This window comes from Podospora anserina, chromosome 4 (genome assembly GCF_000226545.1).
Source record: "Podospora anserina S mat+ genomic DNA chromosome 4, supercontig 3".
Lineage (NCBI taxonomy): Eukaryota > Fungi > Ascomycota > Sordariomycetes > Sordariales > Podosporaceae > Podospora > Podospora anserina.
Window position 1 is genome coordinate 60,746 of NW_001914836.1, and position 23,006 is coordinate 83,751.

Here is a 23,006-nt window from a genome sequence, read left to right on the forward strand (position 1 = left end):
TTAGTGTATTATAGCTATCGTACCTTTAGTAAATTAATTTATAGTACTTAATATTAAAGTCGGAAAGCTATTTTAATAGTTAGTAATACAAGTTTTAATAAATATTAATTATAAGTTAGTTTCTCGGAGGTTATATAGTATTTAAAACACCTAAAGTTATAGAGTACCGGGCCGTAATGTCGGGGGTATTAACGTATAAAACTTTATATTTAGTTTAAAAAATATCCTTTTTAAATCGTATAGTATAAAGTTAGTACTTATAAAGCTACCCCGTATATTTTTCTCCGTTATAAAAGTAAAAAAAGCTTCGCGAAAAATATAAAGGAACTCGAGCTTACTTATATAATTAATATATATATATATTAAGTCCTTAATCTAGCGACTGTACGCTTACTTTAGTAGCCTAAAATAACTAATATCGAGTAGTTAGAGGTAATATAAAAAATACGGAAGTATATTGTTAATGTGTGGGTACTACTAAGTGCCCTACTTACTGCCCTACAAATTAATATTACAGTGGGCAGTACTGCTATAAGCAGTAATGGAACTTCCCGGCTTGGATCCCTTTAGAATATTCTTTACAAGGGACCCTTGAAGGCTTACAGGGCTACTGTGGCCTAAGGCTTAGTCAATAGATACTAAAACCTTCCAAAGTAGCTACAGGCTTACGTAGTAAGTTGCCACAATAGTGTGATTTACAGGGCACCTCTGCTACCGAAGATTCTATAGATTTCCGTGAGTCTACACTAGACCCACCTAAGCTCACCAAATGCCCCAAAATGGTATAGGGGCTTCCAGGGCCTACAGGACCCACAGTAGGCCTACGAAGGCCTATATATAGACCTCTCCTCTCTCCTGTAGAATAGTTCTCTTTCTTTCCTTAAGGGCAAAAGCTTAAGGCTAAGGCCAAAAGCCAAGGCCAAGGGTAATAAAGGCAATTCTTATTCCTTATACCTCACTATATTATAGTGCTTTACCTTCCTTCGGCACTACCGTCGTATCCTCCCGCTTCCGCTTACGCACTGCTGTATTTTACAGCAACCCTGTATAGGTTCTATATTATAGGCCTATCAGGGCTTACCAGCTAACATATATAAAGCATAATAATATTATTTTATTAATAGTAGCGTTTAAATTCGGTCGAATAATAATTTTTATAGCCGTTAAAGATTAATAATTGTTTTTACCTTTTATATAAAGCGCTGTATAATAACCGAAATACTTAATTTAATTTAGGCCTACTATATTAATAATCTAATTATTATTAATAATTATAATACGTTAGGTAAATAGTAAGTTATATTTAATATATTAATTAGTAAAATAATATTATACGGTTAAAATAATAAAAGGAAGGATAGTTTAGCCGAAAGTAATAACTCCCTAAATTACCGTTACTTATTTACGATTATTAAACTAAACTAATTTTATTTTATTAAAGCTATTCGAGGTTATAATTACTATACCCGCGAAAATAATACTTATTATAAACCTAATTTCGTCGAAATTATAAATATTATTATTTATAATACCGTACTTAACTTTAGTATTCCGTACGAGCGTAAACCATTCGGTAATAACCTTTAAATCCTCGCACTTAGCTCTTTAGTAATTATATCTATACGTAAAACGCGTACGGAGCTGTGGCTAGCGTTTAACGAAGTTATGTGCCCAGAGTTTACTAATAGAGGGCGCGTCGCGGGCGCGTAGTAGTTAGTTAGCTATATCTTCCACATTACGCAATCTTGGTGGAAAAGCTCGCGTATATAGCTTAATAACGTATTAAATAATAGTATCCTTTTCTAATTGCGTAACTTTCTCGAATTGGGCGTAGTATCGCGTCGTGCAGGCCTGCCGTCGCGTCGTCGCATAAGTGTCGCGGGGCTAACGCTATAGATCTTCGCTGCAGCCCGAAGACCAAGAGTACAGTCATTTTGGAGAGCTTCAAGTGCAAGATTAATTCTGGCCTCGTAGGAAGGTAAAGCCATGGTTCGTTGTAGAAGAATTCAAGGTTGAGGGTGGAGGATACGCGACGCGGTGGAAAGTGTTTCACTCGCTTATCTGTTTCACTCGCTTATAATGTACGTTATGCCTTTCCAAGAGACTCGTGGTAGATGACTGTTGCTCATATATCTTCATAAACTATGCTAGGAAATACGCTTAGCGATTCAAATGAACCCCTCGGCAAGATGGGGCACGATGCATGCCCCCATGATGGATGGGTCGATGTTCGGATCGTATTTGTCTACTCCGTTCAGTGGGGCGTACTTTTCAATGAGATACAGCATATTGTTGTACGCCCTAATTACCACCTTGGTTAGCCGAGCTGCAAAAGAAACTGATTCCGTCAAGTCAAAACACCTACGTCTTTCTCATGGAACTCTGCGGGTGGCCAGCGGAATAAACGATGGCTCCTTTGAGGCTGTACAGCCGGTTGCGATCGTCAAACTCCTCCACAGGCTCAGCAGGAGGGTAATTTTGTTGGTAGTGTTCCGTGTAGCTCTTGTCACGGAACACGGTACTGAATTCGCACCTCCAGTGCCCAAGTTCCATCTCGTTGTGGGCAAAGTATGATCCAGCATCGAAGAGGAGGGACTTGTTGGTCTCTTTGCTGATCCCCATGTTGCCCTCCCATAGGTCACCATGGATAATGCAGGGCTTGATCTTTTGACCATCTGACATCTTCAAGTTATCCAAAAGTTGGGGGATCACGGCGTTGGCGATTTGTTCTGTCGCGAGCTCCAACTCAGGCCACGACCCGTTGGCTTCGATGTCGCGTTTGCAGACTCCTAGGAAGAGTGTGCGGTAAAAGACGGCCCAGCTCTCTTCCCAGTCAGTCGTGTGAGCTATTTTGCCGTCACAGGTTTTTACAGGGAAGCCGAACTGTCCGGCTGGTGGTTGACTTTGTTTGTGCATGTTGGCTAGCCGTTTCGTCCATTCAACGGGATCTGGGGGGGTGGTCACATCCTATTTTGTGCAAGTAAGTTCTTGCTCTGAGAATGAACGAGATGGACGACGAACCATGTCCACGAATTCGGAGAGATAGAAATACGCAGCTTGCTCTTGTTGATAGGCGCCGAATCCAACGGGCTTCGGGATGAAGTCCGGCATGAGGTCGTAGATCATCAGAGACGACATGGCTTCCCCGTTCAGCATGACCCGCCCTTGCTCACCATAGGCAACCTATGAATTGAATAAATAAACCATCCGCTTTATCTAGCAGAACGATAGGTACCCAGCATCCAATAGGACCTCTTACCTTGATGAAATACTCTTTCTGGCCACCTGTTGGTTCCAGGGCCTTGATACGACCAGTGGCTGTGAAAGCACTAACTCCAAATTTCTCAACCGCGATCAACTTCGTTCCCATGGGTAGAACTACCGCATAGGTCTTCTTAGCATCCACCCATTTCTCAAGTCAATGACTGGGGAACTTACGCTTCAAAACAGCTTCTTCATCCATGGGGAAAACACCGCCCAGTCGAGCAAGAATTTCCTTCATGTTGCTCGACTTTGACGAGTTCTTAGCACTCTCCATGGTGATCTGCATCCGCTGATTACCCCTATATATCACAGCGGTTGGTTGGGAAGTTGGTTCGTCCGTGAGTGCATGCGGAAAGGGGTGGTTGTTGAGAACTTGAGCTGTCCACGGGGCTTGTTCGATGGAGAAGCTGTCGGTCGGGTAATGCTGGCGTTGGTGACAACGATAAGTGATGAGCATGTGGTTAGATGCATGTCGCACATTACAAGAATGAACGAGCCAACCGACCAGTCAGACCTTCTTGGATCTGCACGTCACCAACGGGACACCCCGCTCCTGTCTGCGTATCACCGCACGAAACTCATTCTGACGGAGACGCGAGTCTTCGAAATAGGGTCAATAACAGTTAACAGGCCCCAGCTGTGGCTCTCATGCGGTTGAAATAGCAGCTGTCAATTTAATCCCATCATTCTCCTACGGACGTGGTGAGTTAGGAACCAGTGTCTTTGCAAAACCACATTGGAGACAAGTGAGGGAAGAGGTTGAATAGAAAGGCAGGGCCTCATATCTTGTTTTGTCGTTAGACGAAAATAAGTAAATGGTAGTAAGTACAAGCTTCGAAAGCAACATTAAACTCTATAGTGGTATCTCTTGTATATGCGTATCCCGACAACAGCGGCACCAAAGAAAATACACATTGCCCGCCTGCTTTTGTGTATCCGTTTCCCTCTAAAATCATGTTTTCACCCAAACGCCGGCCATGCAGAAAGAAGTTACCCGGAAGCCAAAGAGAACAATGTCATCAGATATGAACAGTGAAGCTGAAATGAGAAAGTAAAGGGTGATCAGGCCTCAGTGGCGGTGGGCACCTTCTTGACGCCTCTGATCCTCTCTCCGAACAAGAAGAAGAGAAGAGGGATGGGAATCAGCCCGAGGGAGATGAAACCAAGGAGGGAGTTGCCCCATCCAAGGCCAAGGGCAATGTACATGTCGATAGCGCCCAGAGGGAGGAGGGCGCCAGCAAGAGATCTGAGCACAGCAAGAGCGGCGGTGACAGAGGCGGCGTTTTGAGGGTAGACATCCTATTGAAATCATGTTAGCAACTTTGGTTTCGGCCTTCAAAAGGACGAAGCAAGTACTGACCAGCAAGTAGTTTTGGCAAGCCATCATGATACCCATGAGTCCGAAGCAGAAAATCACAACGCCGATCATGGGAACGATCCAGTGAACGCCATAGTGGGTGGTCCAGCCGTACAAGAACAAGCCGATAGGAAGCGTGACACCGGCGGGAATGGTCAGGAAGGGTGTGAGTCTGATCTCGGGCTTGTGCTTCTCTCCGCTGCTGATCTTTTGCGTGACCAGCTTATCGCTCATGGCACCGAAGATTGCAATTCCGAGAGCCATGCCAATGGCGGAGGGAATGAAGACAAGACCGACCTCACCCTCCCCGAAGCCGTAGCTGCTGCCAAGCGTGTTCTGACCGAAGACAAGTGAGAAGGTGGTGAAGAGGAGGTAGAGAATACCATAGGTGACGGCGACATAGAGGGAGAGGAGGGTAACGATGGGGACGCGGAAGAGGAAGTACATGGGGCGTACGAGGGCGGTCTTGAGCTTCTCGGCCGGAGTGGTGGTGTTGTCGGCGAGCTTGGAGCGGAGGAGGGGGTTACCGGTTTCTTTGCGGAGGCGAGCGGCTCTGCGCTCGAGGATGACGGGCGCGTAGGACTCGCGGAGGGTGAAGAAGGTGAAGACGGCGATGAGGCCAGTGACGATGGCAATGAGCCAGTAGACCCAACGCCAGCCAGCTGCGCGAATGAGGTAGCCACCAGCCACCGGACCAATGCATGGTCCCAGAAGAGGTCCAATGGCCCAGACTGCCATGGCACGACCGCGGAATTCGACAGGCATCATATCGGAGATACTGCCACTGCCGAGAGTGATAGGAACTGAACCGGCCACACCCATGAGGAAGCGGAAGGCCATCATCATTGGAATGCCATTGGAAAGAGCCGTGCAGATGGTGAAGATGAAAAAGAAGACGTTGCCCGTGTTGTACATCACAGATCTGCCGTAAATCTCACTCAGAGGAGCGACGAGGAGAGGTCCGAAGGCGAAACCGAGAATGTAAACGCTGAGAATGAAGGTAGCGACGGTGGAAGAGCTCTCTTCAAACTCGGCCAAGATTCTGGGGATGCCGGGTGCGAACATGGAACTGCCGAGGGGGGTGATGATGGTGAGAACAGAGATGACGGCGATGTTCTGCCACCTCTTCTTCATGGGCCAGTTCATGGGGTTGTCCATGTCCTCGGGACCGTCGAAGTCGACAATGTTGGGATCCTGAACAGCCTCATCGTTCACGGCGGGTGAGTCTTTGCCTGAAGTGGTTCCTCTCTCTGATGGGTCGGGCACGATAGTGGCGGCTTCGAAGTCCGAGTTGGGGTCGTAGGCGGCCGGCTTTTCTGTCATTTTGTTTTGAGCGTCCATCTCGATCATGGAGTCTTGGGATCCTGTGCGTTCAGCTGCCATTATGTCCGAAAATGGGATGATGCCAATCCGGGGATCTGGGAAGAGATTCTTGGCTGACGGGAGATCGCATCTGGCCAAGAAGAGCCACGAAGAGGGAGGGCACCCATCGTTTTTGTACCTGGCGCTAACGGTCCGCGACAGGGCAACGCGGACTGTTGCGCCTGCTAACTCCCCGAAAACCCGGGTGTGGTCTGGCGACAAGATGCCTGGTTGCATTATTCCCGACCTCGGCTTGGCACAAACCCGGTACACTCGTCTCCCAGGGTCGGGTGCCAAGCACGGAGCATCTTCATTAAAAGGTTATGCCTCGGCCGGAGCGTCAACGACATTGTAACTTCTGTACTACAAACACATCTGTCTCGACTGATTCAAAATAGAGATGATGACGAATTGACGCATGCCACTCGTGCCTTGCAGTCAACCGCCACTCCTCGTGACAATTTTCAAACCGGTTCTATCAAGTCCTGCACGTCAGAGACGTCGGCCATTCATCAACGGCAATGCATAACTTGTGCATAAGTCTCCGGAAGCTGCGAAATCCGGGGCCCCACAGGATGACTTTTGGCGCCTGTCGACCCGTCCCAAAACACCACGGCAAAAATGATTTTTCGCTTCAGGAGCGGCCGGTGTCCAATCAGCAGTTTGGTTCCGAGCTCAAACCAACCCAAGTGGACTCGGTCAATCTCCGCCCCCCTTTGCACAACAGCGCAAGCCTTGCGCCAAAGTCGAACAAGGTTGAAGCCGTGAAGCCGTGAAGCCGTCTGCTTTTTTGGAAGCCGAACTGACAAGAAAACGTGGAAACTCGCCAATCTCATCTTGGTCATCTCAGCTGATGCTGAACCCTCGTCTGATCTCTCAGGAAATCCCCACCATCTCTGTTTCGGGGAGATTGATCTGGCCCCGATGCTCAATGCGGTTCGTCCCGTACTCGGATGAAGCCTGCTTCGGCGAGGCGGTGCTCTGTGTGATCAACACGCGGTGCGGCTCCGGAACACCCCCCGGTCGGTGTTTGCCGTTATCCGTATCACAGCCCACAAGCATTGATGTCCCATCGCGCCGAGAGGAAGAAGCTGTTCCGCCTTCTCGAAGCTTCCTTGATATATTAACCCTAACCTTTGAATCAAACAACACCAATCAACATCAATGAAACCTCAACATCAGTTGGCTTGCGTGGTCCTCCACACTTGACCCATTTCCTGACTCAAAACTTCAACAAATCCAACCAGGTCAAGTAGCGCAATGGTAGCGTGTGGTCCTCCTACTCAATTGAGGAATTTCAAGACTGAGGTTGTGGGTTCGAGTCCCATCTTGATCGGCCTGTGTTTTTTTCCCAATCCCTCCTCATGCAGAGGTGATGCATTGCGTATTATTTTGGCTTTCTCTACTGCATGCAGTACTACAAGGGCTTGCCGACTTCAGCAACATGAGCTACATTCAGCCCCTGGGTATTTATCATCTCAGTCACAAGGGTTGTTGTGTCAATCACTCTAGCTTTAGGTCCAAAAGCAAAAGCTTGGGTCTGCTTAGTCTGGTGTTGCACAGGGTTGCCTTCCTAATGACCTCAAGACAAAGGGGTGTTTAGACTCAGATGCTGTGCAGCAATAGATATGTAGCCCTCCGAATGTGATACGGAGCAGTGCACCTGTTAAACAAGCCAGGTGATACAAATATTCTCTGGGGGTTGCACAAGTAGAGGACAAGGCGAAACATCAGTTAGAAAAGATAGGTTCAAAGTTTCTCGGCCATAAAGAGGCTGAGTCCAACATCCTCTAGGTGGCTTAGGCTACCATGGTTGGGACCTTAGTTGTCCGAGCTTGTTTGCTTGAAAGGTCTTTGTATGACAAATTCTGAATCATTTCAAGCATTATTCGTCTCTTTTTACTACTACAGAGAACAAACACGGCTGCATGAGTTGTCTGAATCGTATTGAGCATAACAACAGAGAACATACCTAGTCTTCAAAAGTTGATGTGCGAAATAACTGCAAGGCTCTAATTAAATATACAAGTCAAATATCTAGTATAGGCAGACGCCCACTAAGCGTGGCCTTGGATAGCCTTTGGCTGGTAGAGTTCTTCAAGATACTTCTCCTCCTCCTCCGTTAACACCTTGCCGTTGGCAGAAATCACCTCCTCCATCCGTTCAATGCTGTTGAACCCGACAATGGGACTGGCAACTCTCTTGTTGATCCAAGCCAATGCAACGTGGGAAATCTATTTCAAACAGATCAGTCAGTCATCATATGCATACCCAAACAGAAGAGGGGGCTACTCACAGGCCACTCATGCTTGTCCGCCAACTCAATGGCCCTTTTGATAATAGTAATGTCAGGCTCGACTGTACCATGGGCCCCAGGCTGGTTATCCTTCTCCCCCTTACTCCTATCCGTCGATCCAAACTGATCCAGCCTCCGGGCCAAATGGCCCCTGCATAACGGCGCCCATGGAATCAATCCCACCCCAGTGTCGTTGCAGAACCTGTTCATCTCCCTTTCCTCTTCACGATACAGCAAGTTGTAGTGATTTTGCATCGAGACAAACTTGGTCCAACCGTTTCTCTCGGCACAAAACTGCATCCTTGCAAACTGCGTCGCCCACATGCTGCTCGCTCCCAAATACCTCACCTTCCCGCTCTGCACAAGATCGTGCAGCGCCTTCATCGTCTCCTCGATGGGCGTCTCGGGATCGAAGCGGTGGATCTGCAGCAGATCAATGTAATCCGTATCCAGCCTCTTCAAGCTCGCCTCGACCTGGTTGAAAATCGCCGCTCTTGACAGACCACCCTGGTTGACGTAGTCCTTGGACTTGGTCACCATCTCCTTATTGTTCTGCCAGGCGGCAAGCTCGATTTCTTCGCCGACTGCCCAGAAGCACTTGGTCATGATGATGAGTTTGTGGCGGGGGATGTCGTACTGCTTGAGGGCTTTCCCAATGAGGACTTCAGAGGCGCCGTTGCAGTACATGTTGGCCGTGTCCCAGGTGTTGAGTCCGCGGTCGTAGGCTGCTTTGAGGAGGGGGAGGGCCTTTTCCTCGTCGACTGCCCAGCTCATGGCGCGGGAGTCGCCGAAAGACATGCAGCCGAAGATAGGGACCGAGATACGGAGGCCTGACTGGCCTAGGCGGCGGTATTCGCATTTTGAGTTGGCGAGAGAGTCGATGAGAGCCTGCGTCTTAGGAGGGCCGCTCATTTTCACTGACTGCTGGGGGCTTTTGGAAGACCTTGGGTGAGGATGTGTTGTTGAATCGCGGTTGATTCTCTAGAAGATGACCAAGAGAGGTCTGACGTAGGATACTTGCTACTTATGCACGGCGTCCATCTATCCACAGAGGTGTTTTCTTTGCCTCCTTGGTCTCCACGCTCGGCTTGTCACAAACATGAAGCTACCCCGCACAGGTTGAGGGGCAACCTCCACGGGGTTAAAAGGGGTTAAGACATTGGTACCGATTGAAGCGCAAGACGTGGGACCTGCATCGTCAGAGCTTGACGTAGGAGCGGAACACTCGCTTCCGTTGCTGCATCGCTTGTGCCTGTATCCACTCCACCAGACTGAGATTATTGATGCCCAAGTCTTGAAATCATGATGCTTGGCAACACATACGAGGGTTGAGCTTTCGGGGTTTAGGATTTAAGTACGGAGATACGCCCTTTTGTTTACATTGGTGTGCCGCTCTTTGAAGCTATTCTGGATTGACGGTAAGGACTTGTCAGAGCTAAGGACACATATCTACACAGAGCACACAAGCATCAAATTACAATTAAAACTTCCTTTATACAAGGTTTAACAGCCCGCTATGCGCTCGCCTATGCATGTGGGAACAGTAGATAGATTCAACCCCATCAACAGACCTTCAAAAGCCAAATGTCCCCGGTTTTCTCAACCTAACAACCCTTTTGGTCATCAAAAGCCGCCAGAAAACCAACCGCTGCTCCCAATTCTTCCCATTTGCTCCTAAGCCTCATGAGATAGGGGTTCCAGCCGGAGGAGTAGCCACCTTCTTCAACTCAACGCCCTGCTCTGGATCGCCGGCCACGGGTCGACCACCAGCAGGCACCGAGACCTTGACATTCCCCCTCTCAATCTCTCTCTCCAGCTCCTCCAACCTGCTTCCCCTATCAAACTTTTTCCAAGCTGGCCTCCCCGAGTCAAATACCTCATCCATCTCCTCCAGTGTGAACCCTTTCGTCTCTGGCGCCATCAGTGCCATGTGGATGAAAGCCGCCCCGTTAAATGCAGCAAAGATGTAGTACATTTTGTAAGAGATGTTCCACAACAGCGGCGGCACAGCAAAGGCAAGTACCATGTTCCAGAACCAATTAGCCGATGTTGAAAGCGAAACAGCTTTGGCACGGATCTTAGACGGGAAAATCTCCGCTGGGTAGGTCCACGAGACAGGACCCCAAGTTGTGGCGAATGTAGCGACAAACAAGTACGAGCACGAGACAATGGCGGACGAAACAGGCCGGTTGTTAATAACAATCCAGGTGATGTCGCTGTTGTCGGGCGTTCTCGTCTCCTCCGTGTTGGGAAGTCCGTAATATTGTTGCAGGGCACCAGAAATGAACAGCCAAGTCATCATGCCGAATGATCCATAGATCAGGGAGGGACGACGGCCCCATTTATCGAGGAAGAGGATGGCTGGTAGGGTCATCACCACGTTGATGACGTATTGAATCGATGCTGTAGCCAAAGGAGAGGCAATCTGGGCGCCTTCCATGATGTAGACGATATAGTACCTGGTCATAATGTTAGTCTTCCATCCCCTCGCGTGAAAAGATGGTAACATGATAGGAGACCTACATCATGATGTTCATGCCACACAGCTGAGACCACATCTGAATACTCATGCCCAGTGCCACCCTCTTCAACATCCTTGGCTCAATGAGGGCTTTGAATGAAGACACAGCCTGCTCTCTCTCAAACTTCAAGGCATCTTCAATCTCCTGATACTGCGCCAGTACCTTGGGATGGCGAGCATTTCCCTTCCCATGTAGGTTCGCCAGAACCTGGAGAGCCTCCTCCCATCGATCCTTGGACGCCAACCAACGAGGACTGTAAGGGAAGAAGAAGAGACCGACGAAGAGGATGACAGCAGGCACCATTTGAATGCCCCATGGGATTCGGAAGGCGGCGGTTGGTTGATCGGGATCGCTTGGTCCACCTCCAGTGCCATGAGCAGCTCCGAACTGGATGAAATATTGACTTGATTCTTGCGTTAGCTCAAACTATCTCCGAACGAGAGAAAGGGGAAAACTGAAAGAAAAAAAGAAAGTGTGGAAGGGGTCAAACTCACATCAAGATACCCCAGGTGATAGCCCATTGTTGCAAGCTCACTACTCTGCCCCTGATCTCCTTGGGCGCAATCTCGCTCTGGTACACTGGCACAATCGCCGACGCGATGCCAACCGAGAAACCGCACACCACCCTGCCTATACACAGCATCGGAACATTTTGGGAGGCCGTCATGAGAATGGAACCGGTAATCCATAGCACGCAAGAGATTTGTAGCGCCACCTTGCGCGAGTACTTATCCGCCAGGAACGACGAGACGAGAGATCCCAGCAAGGACCCAGCGGGCATGGAGGCGGTGATGCCTCCCTGTGTGTATGAAACTGGGTTGTTGAAGTAGCGCTTGTAGGCTTGGGTGCCTAGGGTGCCCGACAGAGACGAGATGTCGAAGCCGAAGAGGGCGCCGCCTGGGGGTTGTCATTGTCAGTGTTTGTCTCGTTTCAGCCACAAAGCGTCCAAAGTCGTCAGAAAAGAAGGAGATCAGGAAGAACAGCAGAAGGAAACATACCAATGGCGGCAAACCCGCATATAAAGTAAACATTGCTTGCCTGATACATGGTGTCTGAACAGCCTCAAGCACCGCTGAAGAAGTGCTGTCGGTTGATCAAGCACAACCAAATTTTTGACCATGGCACGACCTGATATAAAACCACCAAACAATCAAACGATCAGCAGCCAGCAGTGTCGGTAACCCTCCCCCAAAGTAGAAGGTGGGATACGAGACCAGAAAGCAGCGCCCACATGAGCCCACGAGACGTAAAGCTTTCCTCTCTTTCCAAGGTCCGCGCCCGTAGGAAAGCATGGCACTTTTTGCATCTCCCACTCAACCGGGAACACCTCCCCGGATATCAACGGCACCCCATCCATACCATAGGTACCTCATACGACCAATATCCATCCTGTCCAGTAAGTAAAACCCAACGTTGCACAACCTCCTCCCACACCCCATCCCATCCGGCCCGTTCTCATGCCTCCTCCCTTCTCCCTCCCAATAAACGAATTAAGCTTACGATCTCATTGCCAACCATCGTACAACCCAAGACCATCAATATATTACCCCAAACAGGTGCCCCCCCTAATTGGCCCACCAAACCTCACCATGCCAGTAACCCTGCGAGTTCCCGCAAGGCCAGATGAAAATTGTTCCGAAATGTCTCTCCTGCGTTTATTGTTCTTAATCACCGGCATCCTTGCAGTGTTACTTGCCCCATCAGAAACCTTGAAACCTCATCCTCTGATACTCGTCTCTACCCCCATGTTCACGTGGCGTTTTACTCACACAGATAAAACCGGTTGGTGGAGAAAATTCCCCGCCGCAAGAGTAGTAGGAAAAAATAAAAACAGAGATGCGGGCGGCATATGCCGTGGTTCGTTTCAACGGCTGCTTTGGTGGTGGGAGGGGACGTTGCAATACGCCCATTGGTGTGTAAATAGGCACTGTAGGTAGGTATCCATACAATTCTGACAACAGCAGGTGACTTTCTCAAGGTCGTGCAGGATAAATGCACGCTACCCAAAGCTTGACGCCTTGCCATCATCGTGTCCATCGGATTGGCCGGTATGGGACTTCTGCCAGAATAAAGTGTGGCCGAGGCAACGCCGTTGTCAGAACCTCCCCAATCGTCATCATCCCGACCCCCGTGGGGCAGCCGTTGAGCTTAATCCTGGACCGTCCCCGGCGCACGGGGCCAAACGGTCCTGGGGTCCTCCTTGGCAGATCTTCAATGCCTTGCCAAGCGACGGGAGCCAAGAATTACCACGCCTCACCTCCCTCCTTTGTTCCCGATCCTCCACCCACCCACCCCCAATCCTCCCCGCAGCCACCCGCCAACGTGTGCAGCATGCAGTGAGAAAAGGGTGGACAGTGGAAAGCATACCTATATCATGGGAATAGCTTCCAATACCCGACAGGACTTTGATGTCTTGCGTGAAATGGCCCCCAGGATGCCCTCAACACCTGTTATCTTTCCATGTTAGTTTCACTGAAATCGAAGATGGAAACTGGAAAAAAAAAGGAAGAATTCGTGGGTTGATTAGAACCGGATGACGGCCTATGTAATACACGGCGCAAAAGACTGCGAATAGGCGGGCAGCCTTTGGTTCGGCGACGGTCGGGCTGCCTGTCCTCGCTCTACACTACAATATTGGGTAAGTATGCATGGCAAAGAGGCCTCAATAACCACAGAGGCCTCAATAACCACAGAGGCCACCTGCAAGCCAAGAGCTGCGACGTAGACTCTGTCATCACTTCAGCCTCGCTGCTTTACAAACGTGACAACCGCCTAAACACCTGAAGAGTCAAGGTGAAGGGCCGCAAAAGCATAAGGGGTGTCGACACAGACCCAGCCCTACAGCCGCGGTCAGGGAGCTCGGCTATCCTGTTGGGTGGAAACCCTGACGTCCATGCTCCAACTGAGTAACTACGTGCCCCAAAAATGGACATGATGATGTTGCCCGCACTTCTCTCGTAACTCTTGCCAAAGGTGTCAAGCGGTGCCCAAAGTCAGGGCCGCCTCCTGCTACCTCGAGTATTGCGGCGACGGTCGGAAGTATGATGAGACTGATGCGTTGGGTGCGACTGATGAGACTGATGATGAGTTTGCTGGTGAGATCGGGGTCTTGTTGGAAGCGGCGATCCCGGCTGCTGGTTAGCCAAACTCTCCAGGAAACTGCGCTGCTCTTCAAAGCTCGAGTAGTTGCCCCCCATGATGACACCGAGAATGCTGCCCTTTCCTCTGCGAGGATCCTCCGCCAGGGACCGCATCTTGTGTCGCAGATCGTCGTGAGCCCGGGCGAACAAGGCGAAAATGCTGCCTGTGTTGCTGGACCCGCCTGAGATGTCATTCTCTTCATTGTTGGGGTCAATGATGGAGAGCCGGTCGTAATTCTTATATGCAAACGAGTCCACTTGAGTCTGTTCAGAGTTAGCCATGGCGAATGGAGTGGCCTCATGCAAAGGAACAGACTAACCTTTCTGATATAGCCGGGCGGGTCGAGGCGAATGGCAACGTTCTGGTAGTCAAACTTGTTTCCGTACAAGTCGAAAAAGTGCATCAGGAGGTCACCGAGGTGACGGCGCGTGTCCATAGCCCCGCTCTGCACTTCGGGCATCATCTGGAGCATGCTCACGACGAGGCAAATGACCGAGAAGCCACCGATTCCGCCATTCACCGGTTCATTGAGACCTCGCATCAACAGGAAATGCTTGATCAGAGTCACCAACGCAGGCATTCCCGGATACATGTCTTTCCAGGCCAAAAACGTTTCAATAGCAGTGATTCCCGTGCTGTTCTCGAACGAGATGTCAACCTTGAGGCCTGTTTTCTGGTCAACAAACTTGGTCAGTGGGACTTTAGCTCTCGTAATGACTTCGATATCATCTTCCCAAGCCAATCCTTCTCTCAAAAGAAAGTTCTTGAATTGCCAGAGATGCTTCTTCAAGTTGTATTTCGCAGGCCCGCCGTGCAGGTAGCTGTCGGATACCATGACCATGTCCATGTCACCAGTTGGGAGGTAGAGGCCAGATGGAAACGAGCCAAAAGGTTGCATGTCCGAGTCACGCCAGTATCGGCGACAGAATGATCTCATCCGTTGCACCAGATCATGACGGAGGTGCTGCTCAAATTCTCGGGGTTTGATATAGTCATAAAAATCCACGATCTCCTTGTGAAGCCTTACGGAAGACAGCATTAGTTGCGGTTCATGTAAGGGGTTCAAAACGGACATACCAGACTATGGGATCTTTCGAATCTGAGTTGTCCATTCGTAACCAAGGAGTGACTGACGTATGAGGAAGTGCTCGCCATTCCGGGATGATGTGCCCCCCCGAGGGCGCCTTGGCCGGTCTCTTGATCCTTGTATGGGGCATTTTTATCCGATCGTCATGCGTGCGTTTTCGGCTACCCAACGCAGCAGGGGTGGGATCGGGCATCAGAACCGGAACTCTAGATGGCCTACCAGAACCAGTATCCTTGTGGGGGAGAGTTGTGTCCTTGGCTGCAGGGGCACTCTCCAGCCCTGGTTTGCTTGTAGATACCAGATCGGATTCCTTGATATGCTCGCTGTCCTCGCTGTCATGGCCATCGTCACTGTCATCAAAGTCAAGGGAGATGAAGTCAGCAGCCTCACTAGGGAGTGATGTCCTGGTCTCCTTGGCCTGAACACGGGCCTTGCGGATCAGTTGCACAACGTCTTTCTTCTTTTGGCCAGAAGTCTCCGGCGGTAAAGCTGTGTAAGGGTCGGGGTTGGACCACTTTGGCACATCATCGGCAGCCGACTGATCGATCGAAACCCGGGCTCGTTTGCTGGACGGTTCAGCGTCGCTGTTCTCTTCGTCACCAGAGATATCCATCTCGGCCTCTTCGCTATCTGAGAGCTCGTCCAGATTTCTGTATGTTACGCCGCCTTGCTCGTCAAAGAATGCTTGCTCGTCACCAACATTGTGGTCGGTGTGAAGAAGATCTCGCTCGGCAGCCACAAATGGTCGCCATGGTTGGCGAAACTTCCCACCTCGGCCTAGACGACCTCGGGCACCTGGGCCGCTGCGGAAATCACGCCCTCCACGGCCACCTTGAGGCCCCCGATCATTGCGAGGTCTGCGGTTGTTCTGGGGCCGGTAAGAGTCCGGCTCCTGCTGCAGTCCGACAGGTTTCTCTACCCGAAAGGTGAAGTCGCTTTGCGGCATACGGTAGTTGTCGACACCCGGCGGGGGCGGATACGAGGGCTGAGGAGGAGGATTGTGTGCTGGCGGCGCGGGTGCGGGGGCTCCGTAGGACGAGCGGGAGTCGTATCCGTTGTGCTTTGAATGGCCATAACTGTTCGATGAGGGACTGGGAGGGCGATAAGAGTCGCCATTGTCCCTGTAGTCTCGGCGGGGCGGGGGGGACGAAACGCGGGCACGCGAGGAGCGGTCACGGTTGTTGCGATCATTGCCGTGGCGATAATCGCGCGACTGGCTGTCGTAGCCGTGTTTCGACTGTTGTCGCCGTGAGTTGTAGGACATGTTGGTCGCCTTGATCCACTGATGCCGGCGAGGCGATGTTGGTCGGACGTTGATTCTGGCGACCAAAGCTGAACGCGCTCCGACTCGACCGTTGGGTATCCAGATTTTGAATTCAAGGTTCAAATTCCCAGGGAAGTGGGCAAGGCCAAAAGTTACCTTGGCGTGCGCCGGGCAAGCTTGTAGTAGCGCTAAGGCCTAGATAAAGCTAGCGCAGCTGCCCCACCTGCCAACCGAGCAACCTATAAAATGCTAAATGCACACTCCAAATGGCTCAAATGCTTGGCATCTCAATCTGGTGGAAGTGAAAGAAAGAGCTACCGAATACCTTGTGGCTTTAAAGGCCAATCAGGTTTTCTGCCAAAAGAATGCATTACTATACAAACAAGACAAATCTTGGGTGTGTGTGTGGGGTTGGGGGGGGGGGGGGTTGGGGGTATCATAGCTAAGGTATATTTTACATGTTTTCATCTTAATGTATCAACCCCAAGCCCAAGCGCAAACTTCCGAGCCACCCACGCGGCTCCGTGTTCTTCATATTCTTGCTTGGTCACTGCCAATCGGTCTGCGTGTTCATGCCTGGCAAAGTTGGCAGCACCCAGCCAGGTGCTGACAATGGGGTCCTCGGGACGGGCTACCCGGACCACACATTCGTCCGGGACTCTTTCCAGCAACTCAACCTGAAGACGCTGGATAAAATTGACAAACTTTGCGTTCCCTCCTACCACCACTATATTGGCCAGCAGTCCTGGCCACAGCCCCACAGGGAGGACCGAAAGTGACTGCATAACCAGATCCGCCAGTCCAGGCTGCCGAAGCCCAATGTCGGTCGGATTGAACAGCAGCTCGGGCACAGAGAAGCGTTCATTTCGAAGAGTCAAGATATCCTCGGTGGAGACGGCGCTCTTCCTTGCCCGAGCGGCAGCACCTGGCTCGTGGTCTCGAACAATACCGTGAAATCGCGTGTGGGAGTCAGGGAGTACATAATCTTTTGCGATACCCCCACCGGTGGCGTAGTCCTTTCGTCGTTCTCCTCGCGTGCCCTTCCACGTCTTGTCAAGGTCTCCCTTGAAGTCCAGAGAAACATAGCAGGCGGCCTCCTTCATCTCGTTCACAATGTATGTCTCGTTACGCATATCGAAGTGGCGCACAGAGAGTAGGCGGGTAAGGTGGTTGGTCAGCAGTTTGCCGCCTACATCGAGTCTCCGAATGGCGGTGTGTAGCGGCCTTCCTTGCAAGATGGGCGTCACGGTTGTGTGGGAGTATCCTGAATCTATCAACAAAATAACTTCGGCGGGTACATCAATGATAGTATCGGGGGTCCTTGGGGTGTGGAATATGGCCTGTATGTCTTGGTAGGCGTTGAACGAGGGGCCTGGTGACCAGACACTGTCAGCATCTGCGCAGAAAAAGAAGGGCCCAAGAGGACAAGGCAAAACACACCGATGCCCCGATAATAACTGGAGAATCCATACTCTTCAAATACAATCTGGTCACAATGTGTCTGAAGAGCTGGTAGCGAGTTTGGCTGCTCAGCGAGCACCAAGCGGGTTGTCGAGGGATCGCATCTTTGGGGGGCTTTGTCGTCAAAGAAGGCGCGGTCCCAGATTTCCTTCTGAGCTTCCCAGTTGACGATAAATCCTTTCTCTACTGGCCTCCGGAAGGTAATCTCGCCAAAATCCTTGCACTTTTCCAGCTCGGCGCCGACATAGGTCTTGTTGTGGCGGTCGCGGGCGATGCAATTAGGGATGACGCGGGGCGCCTTATCGCCCGTGTCGTCGTCGACGGTGACAAAGCCTGCCTTGATGGTGTCAGCCCCATTATCGAGAACTAGGGTTGACGACGGCGGCGCCGGGCCAGCGGACTTTGGTTTTCGTCCTGGTGCCATCGCATCTTGTATGCAGTGGGAAAGCTGACGTTCTCAGCCAGAAAGGTTCCTACCGACCCGTCAAGAGCAGCTGCCGGCCCGGCTCGGTCCGACGATGCCAAGACTGATGGACACTCAATCGTCTTTACACAAACCGCAACAATAGGGACTGGCAGGCTCTATCTATTATACATTTGATAGCAAGGATGCGCTGGGCACAATTTTAGCCGATGGGTCACAGGCACTCAAGTCGAAGACTTTCTCCAATCTTTCCAACCTTCAAAAGCTCAGCTTCCTTGTTCAGAGCATCAATTTCGGCCTGCACAAACGGGATGCCTTCAGCGAGCCTCTTCTTCTCCGTCAATAGCTCAATCTCGCCCGGAAAATATATCCTTTCCACGCCCTCCATTTTCTTTGAACTCACCACTCGATGATACAACGTTGTCATCCGGCCTTTAAACTCATCCATGCTCATGAACAAGTCCGGCTTGATGGCGACAAGAAAATGTCCGACATCACCGGGCTGAGACATGTCATAAGGTCCAGTGACACCGCCGGCAAATGCTGAACCAGAAAGAACACCTGAAAAGACATCCATCATGATGGCCAACCCAGACCCTTTCGGTCCACCCATGGGCAACATCACACCTCCATCGAGTGCCTTATCCGGGTCATTCGTTGGTCTCCCTTCAGCATCCAAGGCCCAGTCCCCCGGTATCTTCTCCCCTCTTCTCTTCGCCTTGTGAATCTTTCCTCTCGCCGCAACCGAGGGCGCCATATCTAATATGAATGGTATCGACCCTTCACCGCCCGGCGCACCACAGGCAATAGGCGAGACCCCCAGCAGCTTCTCCTTCCCACCCCATGCCGGAAGAGCAGGAGATGAGTTGGTGAAAACCAAGCTCATCATCCCGGCGTCAACAGCTTGCTGCACGATCCAAGCCGACATGCCAAAGTGGTTGCTGTGCTTGACGCTGGCCATTCCAATGCCGAGCGTCTTGGCCATCTCGATGGCTGTCTTCATCGCCAAGTGGGCTGCGGGGAAGCCGAAGCCATTATGACCATCTACCTGAGCCACAACCGGAGTAATTTGAGTGAGAGTGGGCTCTGCTTTGGGATCAAGGACTCCATTGCGAATGCGGGCGAGATAAGATGGCAGACGGTTGATACCGTGGCTTTCGACGCCACGCAGGTCGGCTTGGACTAGACCCAGGGCGACGGTTTCGGCATTTTGGAGGGATACTCCAGAGGCTACGAGGAGCGAGACGACAAATAGCCGGGCATCTCTGTGGTTGACATGGACGTATTCTGGTAGTCCTCCCATTGTGACTGATGACATGGGCAAGGGTGATGGATACTCGGCGGGTGTTAGAAAGGGGGCCGGTCTCTTGACATATGTTGCCATTGGGTCGAAGAAGCCAACGGGGAAACGGTGGCACACGGGCCCCGCTTCACTAAGACGGTAGGTTATAGGCCCGGAGAATAATGTGGGGATGGGTCAAGTTCCTTGCTGGAGATCCGGGGTACCAGTAGCCACCAAATGCTTCTTTCAACGTCCAAATCAACCTGAGACCATCATTCCCTAGCAGCGGTTATCTTATATCAAGTATACCTCTCGGAGCCGTTCGATTGTCTGTAAGTGCCGTGCTGGAAAAAAAAACCCACAACTGTCTATCTCAGCACCATTGACAAGGCGGCCAACTTGCAACTCGCCGAACCACAGACAACCTACCGTAGCGAAGGATCTCAGCAAAGTCCAGAATTACCTACCCATGGAACTCCCAGTGTGGTTCCCTCGTTATGAATAGCCGAGACAAGGCCGGGCTCCGGACTTGCTGGCCAGTCACAAAATTTCTCGGTTTTGCAGCACCTGCCTGAATGGGATTCACATGTAACACACAACAAGTACAACGTTCACCTTTGCACTCGCAATGAGACCGACAAAGTTACATCAACGAGATCGACGAGCAGCAGACGTTCAACTGCCGGACCATGGTTCAGTGACGCCATGGGGCCACGCCGTCGGATAGGGCAGATCGACGCCCCTTCTGTCTACCTAGCATGTCACCGTATCACCATCTCTGCGTGTTCCCAAGAGACACCCTACCTCATATGGACTACTTAGGTAGGTGTGATCCTCCCAGACGAGTTTCCTTTTTCATCTGGATTACCTGCGTTCTGCTTTTTTTCATTTTCTGCTCCTTCGTATTTTGTCTTGCCGTGTCAGCACAGAATGGCGGGGGGCGTGAAGAAGCCTGTGAACATCTTCCGGCTCCAGGATTTGGGCGAACCAAAAGAAGTCTTCAATTGGAGATTATGGTTTGCCGTGTTCTCTTTCGGCCTTTTGGGCGCAGCACGAGGCGTTGACGAGGGCTTGATCAGCGGCGCCTTCAACAGCAAGCACTTCCAGGGCACCATCAATTACAGCTCCTATACCGAGGTTGAGCAAGCCAACATCAAAGCCAATGTGTCCTCCATGGTTCAACTAGGGAGTGTTGGGGGTGCTCTGATGTAGGTCGAGGTTCCATCTGCCAACTACCCTGCACGTCGCTGGTCACGCGTTTGTCATGCTGACTTGAGCTTCAGCGCCTTCCTTATCTGTGACAGGATCGGACGCATCTGGGCTACACGGCAGCTCTGTCTGCTGTGGATGTTGGGCATTGTCATCTTCATGGGAACCAAAGGCAATCTGAGCGCCATATATGCTGGTCGGTTTATCGTCGGACTTGGCGTTGGACAAACACCTGTTGTTGGTCCTGTCTACATTGCGGAAATTGCCCCGGCCAGTGTCAGGGGGTTGTGTACATGTATCTTCACCGGTTTTGTGTACTTGGGCATCGTCTTGGCATACTTTACGAATTACGGCTGTCAAGTCAACCTGGGTGATACAACGGCGGCTCGTTGGGAAGTGCCGACAAGTTTGCATCTCATCTTTGCAGTCTTGATATTTACTTTAAGCCTCTTTCAGTACGAGTCTCCGCGCTACCTGCTCAAACAAGGTCAACATAAGATGGCCATTCATGTCATGGCTTGTCTTCGAAACCTGTCCCCAGAACATGACTATGTAACTCAGGAGATCAGCGCCATCACGTCAAGCCATTTGGAAGAGATGGAGGCAACTGTGGGATCTGGATGGATGGGAATCTTGAAGGAGGCATTCACTGTCCCAACGAACCTCTACCGCGTATGCCTCACCATCTGCGCACAGATACTGTCACAATGGCCTGGTGCTGGTTCTATCACACTCTACGCCCCAGACCTGTTCAACATTCTTGGGATAACTGGAACAGACAGGACGCTTCGGGTGACAGCCGTGTTTGGCATCGTTAAGCTCACTGCCGCCGTGGTATGCACCCTCTTCCTCGTCGACTTCATCGGCCGAAAGCGCTCGCTGCTTATTGGCATCACCTTGCAGGCTGTGTCGATGATCTACGTTGCCGTTTTCCTCACTGCAGTCCCCGAGTTGGGCATACAAGAGGGCTATCTCCTCAGCCCCTCGCAGTCAGGACTTTCCAAGGGTGCGATTGCTATGATCTACATTTCAGGCTTCGGTTGGGCGTTGGGATGGAACAGCATGCAATATCTACTCACGGCGGAGCTTTTCCCCTTGAGAATCCGGGCTTTTTGCACCTCACTCGCCATGTCGTTTCATTTTGCCAACCAATACGGGAATACACGGGCTGTGCCAAACATGCTTCTCCAGTTGGAACTGGGAGGCATCTCACCAAAGGGGACATTTTGGTCCTTTGCCATCGTTACCATTCTTGGTGCGGTATGGGTGTTTTGCATGGTGCCGGAGACGGCAGGTCAAAGCTTGGAGAGCATGGACTCGCTATTCTCACTGCCTTGGTACAAAATTGGGAGGTATGGAAACCGGAATGCTGATTTGGGTGACTTGGAACCGCCTCAGGTTGGCGAAGAAAATGTCATTACCGGAAAGGCCATGACGGATGAGGTCGAGAAGAAATGATTAATCGATGACCTATCTTTTTTCTCTTTGATTATTTTGATTGGTATTTCTGGTTTTGTTGGCATTATCATACACTTCCGAGATCACGGATGTGCCGAGATCGGAATATAGTAGTCCCTGATACTCTGAAAGCGATGGCCGCCAAAAAGGATATCTTGATCGGATCTCATGGGACGGCAGTTCCAAAACTTAACGAGCTCTCAACACCATCTTCTGACCGAATTAGAGTCTCGCCAAAGACTGCCCATTTCGATACTTCACACCATACTGCTGACTACCAAGACCACCTGAACATGGCAAGAGAGGGCAGTATTCAACATTGTCAGCCAACAAAGCCCCCAAGGAATATGCAGGTTTCAGACACACTGGATACGGTCCGTAAACTCGCATAGGCGCCCAGCTCTTCCACTCACTCTGCCTCATGACAATCTCGTGTGGTGTCTTACTGAATCAAAGGGTCCTCGCCGTGTCGTCTGACGAAGCTGGCTGAACGAAGCCAAAGCGAGGGGAGCCGGACAGTCAGTGAACAGACGAAGGAAGTGGTTGATGGTGGGGCGGCACGTACTGCACGGTCGATAATACAACAGGAGCATGACCAATGGCAACTGAAAGGATGGATGACGAATCAGCGTCCCGTTCAACGCTTTGAACCGTTTCCCCCAACTGACTGTCTTTTCGAGATACCAAGATTCTTCAGCCATTTTCCTGATTATCAAGACTGAGCCCGGAGCTTCCCGTGACTCTCTTGGCCCTGCACGCATCCACGCTGGCCTCTTGTAGAAGTCCCCGAGAAGCGATACGGGAAGATTGACGAGGTTTTGCAACACCTGATTGGTTCGCTCTGGTTCATCCCATCTTTGAATTGTGCGGTTACATCAC

The 23,006-nt window shown here is 50.9% G+C and overlaps 8 protein-coding genes across 8 annotated transcripts, besides 1 other annotated feature; 1 reads left to right on the forward strand and 7 right to left on the reverse strand.

Moving 5' to 3' along the window:
* Nucleotides 1–2,168: 2,168 nt before the first annotated feature.
* Nucleotides 2,169–3,370, reverse strand: PODANS_4_9790 (uncharacterized protein; the record flags this gene model as incomplete). The annotated part of the gene is made up of 4 exons (XM_001903950.1): nt 2,169–2,301; nt 2,366–2,967; nt 3,022–3,060; nt 3,260–3,370. The coding sequence occupies 4 exons, from the start codon at nt 3,368–3,370 to the stop codon at nt 2,169–2,171; spliced, it is 885 nt and encodes a 294-aa protein (XP_001903985.1).
* Nucleotides 3,371–4,326: 956 nt separating this feature from the next.
* Nucleotides 4,327–6,220, reverse strand: PODANS_4_9800 (uncharacterized protein; the record flags this gene model as incomplete). The annotated part of the gene is made up of 2 exons (XM_001903951.1): nt 4,327–4,563; nt 4,625–6,220. 2 exons carry the CDS (start codon nt 6,218–6,220, stop codon nt 4,327–4,329), a joined length of 1,833 nt encoding a protein of 610 aa, XP_001903986.1.
* Nucleotides 6,221–7,229: 1,009 nt separating this feature from the next.
* Nucleotides 7,230–7,319, forward strand: a tRNA (tRNA-Arg).
* Nucleotides 7,320–8,040: 721 nt separating this feature from the next.
* Nucleotides 8,041–9,191, reverse strand: PODANS_4_9810 (uncharacterized protein; the record flags this gene model as incomplete). Its single annotated transcript, XM_001903952.1, has 2 exons — nt 8,041–8,217; nt 8,280–9,191. The coding sequence occupies 2 exons, from the start codon at nt 9,189–9,191 to the stop codon at nt 8,041–8,043; spliced, it is 1,089 nt and encodes a 362-aa protein (XP_001903987.1).
* Nucleotides 9,192–9,960: 769 nt separating this feature from the next.
* On the reverse strand, nt 9,961–11,848 carry PODANS_4_9820 (uncharacterized protein; the record flags this gene model as incomplete). Its single annotated transcript, XM_001903953.1, has 4 exons — nt 9,961–10,738; nt 10,803–11,204; nt 11,296–11,698; nt 11,800–11,848. The coding sequence occupies 4 exons, from the start codon at nt 11,846–11,848 to the stop codon at nt 9,961–9,963; spliced, it is 1,632 nt and encodes a 543-aa protein (XP_001903988.1).
* A 1,816-nt stretch (nt 11,849–13,664) lies between these two features.
* Nucleotides 13,665–16,293, reverse strand: PODANS_4_9830 (uncharacterized protein; the record flags this gene model as incomplete). Its single annotated transcript, XM_001903954.1, has 2 exons — nt 13,665–14,964; nt 15,020–16,293. The coding sequence occupies 2 exons, from the start codon at nt 16,291–16,293 to the stop codon at nt 13,665–13,667; spliced, it is 2,574 nt and encodes an 857-aa protein (XP_001903989.1).
* Nucleotides 16,294–16,757: 464 nt separating this feature from the next.
* PODANS_4_9840 (uncharacterized protein) lies at nt 16,758–18,178 on the reverse strand (the record flags this gene model as incomplete). Its single annotated transcript, XM_001903955.1, has 2 exons — nt 16,758–17,665; nt 17,734–18,178. The coding sequence occupies 2 exons, from the start codon at nt 18,176–18,178 to the stop codon at nt 16,758–16,760; spliced, it is 1,353 nt and encodes a 450-aa protein (XP_001903990.1).
* A 214-nt stretch (nt 18,179–18,392) lies between these two features.
* Nucleotides 18,393–19,481, reverse strand: PODANS_4_9850 (uncharacterized protein; the record flags this gene model as incomplete). The annotated part of the gene is made up of 1 exon (XM_001903956.1): nt 18,393–19,481. One exon carries the CDS (start codon nt 19,479–19,481, stop codon nt 18,393–18,395), a length of 1,089 nt encoding a protein of 362 aa, XP_001903991.1.
* Nucleotides 19,482–20,390: 909 nt separating this feature from the next.
* PODANS_4_9860 (uncharacterized protein) lies at nt 20,391–22,127 on the forward strand (the record flags this gene model as incomplete). The annotated part of the gene is made up of 2 exons (XM_001903957.1): nt 20,391–20,668; nt 20,744–22,127. The coding sequence occupies 2 exons, from the start codon at nt 20,391–20,393 to the stop codon at nt 22,125–22,127; spliced, it is 1,662 nt and encodes a 553-aa protein (XP_001903992.1).
* Between the last annotated feature and the right edge of the window lie 879 nt (nt 22,128–23,006).